Consider the following 2,950-nt stretch of genomic DNA (forward strand, 5'->3'; position numbering starts at 1 on the left):
GGTTCTCTGCCCCACGGCCGTGGCTCTGGGGTGGGTTTCTCAGAGGGTTTTGGGGTGCGTGGGGATACTAGGTATGTTTCTGGGGGGGTGGTGCTGATGCTGTGCTCCCCCCAGGTCTGACTCCTCCCCCCCCCACTGGCTGCAAGCGCTGAAGCTGAAGAAGAAGAAGCCGTGAGCAGGTGAGTGAGCAGGTGAATGTGGGAGCTGGGGGGTGTGGAGGGACAGACCCTGCCCTCTGGGGTGCCCCTTCCCCTTGTGTCCAGGGAGCTGTAGAGGATGTGCAGACAGAGAGGTGTCCCTGGCATCAGCAGGGGGTGGCCCAGGTGGAAGTGTGCTCCTTGGGCTGTGGCCAAGGACCCCTCTGAGGGCTGCCTACCCCCCCAGGCCTGGCATCCCCGAGGGGTCCTCACCCCCCTCACTGCTCTCTCTTCCAGACTTCCTCTCCCACCAGCGCATCCCTGAGGCTGTGGCCGCTGTTCCCGGATCAGGCCTGTCCCCTTCCTGTGTCAGGGGACACACACACACATCTATGCACTTTGCACGATGCTCGCAGGGTCCCCATCCCCCTCCCCGGGCCCCCCTGCCATTCCCCTTCCCCTTGGGGGCTGAGGGGGTGGCCCTGACCCCCCTCCCCTGCTCCCCCTCCTCCTGTATCACCCTCAAACAACGAGCAGTGGGTCGGGACTGTGGTGCCATTCGGACAGGACAATAAAACTCTGTTGGTTGATTCGGGGGGTCCTGGCTCTTCTTTCAGGCCCCCCGTGGGGGTGGGCCCGGAGGGGGGCAGAGGGGGACGCTGGTGCGGGAGCTGCCACCAGGAGGAGCTACTGCCCGCAGCCCCGCCCCACCTCACCCCTCCGAGTGCTGCGTGGCTGGGGGGGCAGGAACCCCCCAGGACCCCCCAGGCGTGCACCCTGTTTCCCGTTGGTACCCGCAGGCCCCATTTTGGGCACGTGCTCGTCTGAGACCCACCTGCGCCCGAGGGGTCAGGTCCCTGGGGCTGGATTGTCTGGAAGGAGGGAGATCCAGAGGGAAGGATGTTTCCCAGGAGTTGTTGCTCTCCTGGTAGGATGTGAGGAACTCCCTCCACTGCCACGGAAGTCACCAAATCCCTCTCATGCCACAGCAAACGCTACCTGCCCTGGCCAGGGGTCTCGTGCAGAGCTGGGGGACGGACAGACAGACAGACAGACACAGCCTTGGCTCCGTGCCCCTATCCCCACGGAGCTGCTAACTGGGGTTTGTCCCCTCGGGATCAGGAGCGAAGGTCCCTGGAGCCCCTCACTGCTGCTGAGTCTGGGGCTGTGGGTGCCCCACAGGGTCCCTGTTCCTGGCAGAGAAGCCCCCCGGGCCCCCCTGCCCACATCCCTCCCCCAGCCTTCCCCTGCCTAATGAGGTTACAGATAACGGTGTTCGTTATCTACTCCTTGACCAAACTAGTGGCAGTTTGGTTCAGGCTCCCTCCAAAGGAGGTAAAGGCGTAGGTTGTAACCAGGCCAAGAACTTCTCTACTTCCAGCCTAGTCTCTGAAATACTGCACAGGAACAGGGTGACATGGTAAGCACTGATGAAAAGAACTATGTGATTAACATGTGAATGGTTCTTCCAAGATTCATTTGTCAAGGACCAAAGAAAGTTGTGGGCACAAGGAGTCTCATGCTTACCTTTTCCATTGCACATAATTTGAGTATGACCCCAACCACTTCATTCCATAAATATGACAGTCTGGGTGAGCCTTCTTTGAGATCTCTCTACTAAGCAGCTCGCTGCATGGCAGTGATCTCTTGAGCTGGGATGCCTCTCAAGGCGACTCTTTTAGGCCGAGAGATCCCTTACCAGCTGTGGATCTTTGGTAAGTGACCAATATCACACATAACCTTGCCTTATAGTGCACTGAGATTTTGTCTTCGTAACTTTGAATTATTATTATGTTGTCTGCAGTAAGTAATAGACTGAACTTTGCCATCAAACCTCATTAAGTTTCCCTTTTACAACACTGTATTTCAATAAAAACATTTTTGCTGATACCTTTGGTGATGGTTCTTCAAGCAGTTAAAATCTCCCCTGCAACAACTTGGCATAGTCAGCAGGATGACAAGTAGTATCACTAATTGATTCTGGAGACACAGAGTAAGTTCTGCATAATCTGTGCAGTCCCTGCACTCCCTGATTCAAAAATTTACCATGTGCCACAGTAAGAAATGACATAGAAGCAGACTTGAAAATTGGCATATTATTTCCAGAACCCATTCCCCATAAAAATCACCTGTCTGGACAGTCTGAAGGCCAGACAGGGAGATGGTGCCTGCCAACAGATCATGCCAGCACAGTACTGATAATGCAACTTTAACCACCATGCAATGAGCAGCTGCGCATCCATGGATGATGGTACAAGATGTGAGAGATCTGTAATTTATGGTCCCTTTGCAGCAGCAGGATAAAGAGAAACTTGCATTTACTTGGGAAGGTATACATTACACCTTTAACAGGCTCCCCCATGGTGATAAACATTCCCCTACAACTGTTCATGCTGCACTTGCTGAACTTCTATAGACAGCCTCACTTTCTCAGGATGTGGAACTGTACCAATACATAAATAATATTCTGACCAGAGAGACTTCCCCTAAAAGAGTGGGGGAAGAAGCACCAGCAGTGTGGCAAACACTATATAAAGCAGAAGCTGAGGTTCCACCTGAAAAATGGCAAGGACCAACTAAAGAAGTTAAATTTTTAGATACCTAGTGATCTGTAGAGTGCATCAATTCCACTGGACAACACCTTAAGTAAAATGGAACAATTGCAAAAATACAATAGTAATACAGCAGCTCATGGGTGCTTTAGGATGCTGGAGGAAACATGTACCTTAATTTTCTATCATTGATCACCCACTCTAGTCACTTTTACAAAAAGGAGAACTGTGCAAATGTAAGCCAAAACACAAAGAGGCAGT

At 53.0% G+C, this 2,950-nt stretch overlaps 1 protein-coding gene across 1 annotated transcript in view; it reads left to right on the forward strand.

The window, feature by feature from the left end:
- The window catches only part of TNKS1BP1 (tankyrase 1 binding protein 1, 182kDa), a gene marked incomplete at its 5' end in the record, with an annotated part of 9,011 nt that extends 8,836 nt beyond the window's left edge, over nt 1–175 (forward strand). Inside the window, one exon of the mRNA XM_010004633.1 lies at nt 115–175. Within this exon, the coding sequence (XP_010002935.1) occupies nt 115–175 (61 nt within the window). The remainder of the gene's footprint in view (nt 1–114) is intronic.
- Nucleotides 176–2,950: the final 2,775 nt, after the last annotated feature.

The sequence above is a fragment of the Chaetura pelagica genome, unplaced genomic scaffold, assembly GCF_000747805.2.
Source record: "Chaetura pelagica isolate M959 unplaced genomic scaffold, ChaPel_1.0 scaffold1629, whole genome shotgun sequence".
In the NCBI taxonomy this organism is placed as follows: Eukaryota; Metazoa; Chordata; class Aves; order Apodiformes; family Apodidae; genus Chaetura; species Chaetura pelagica.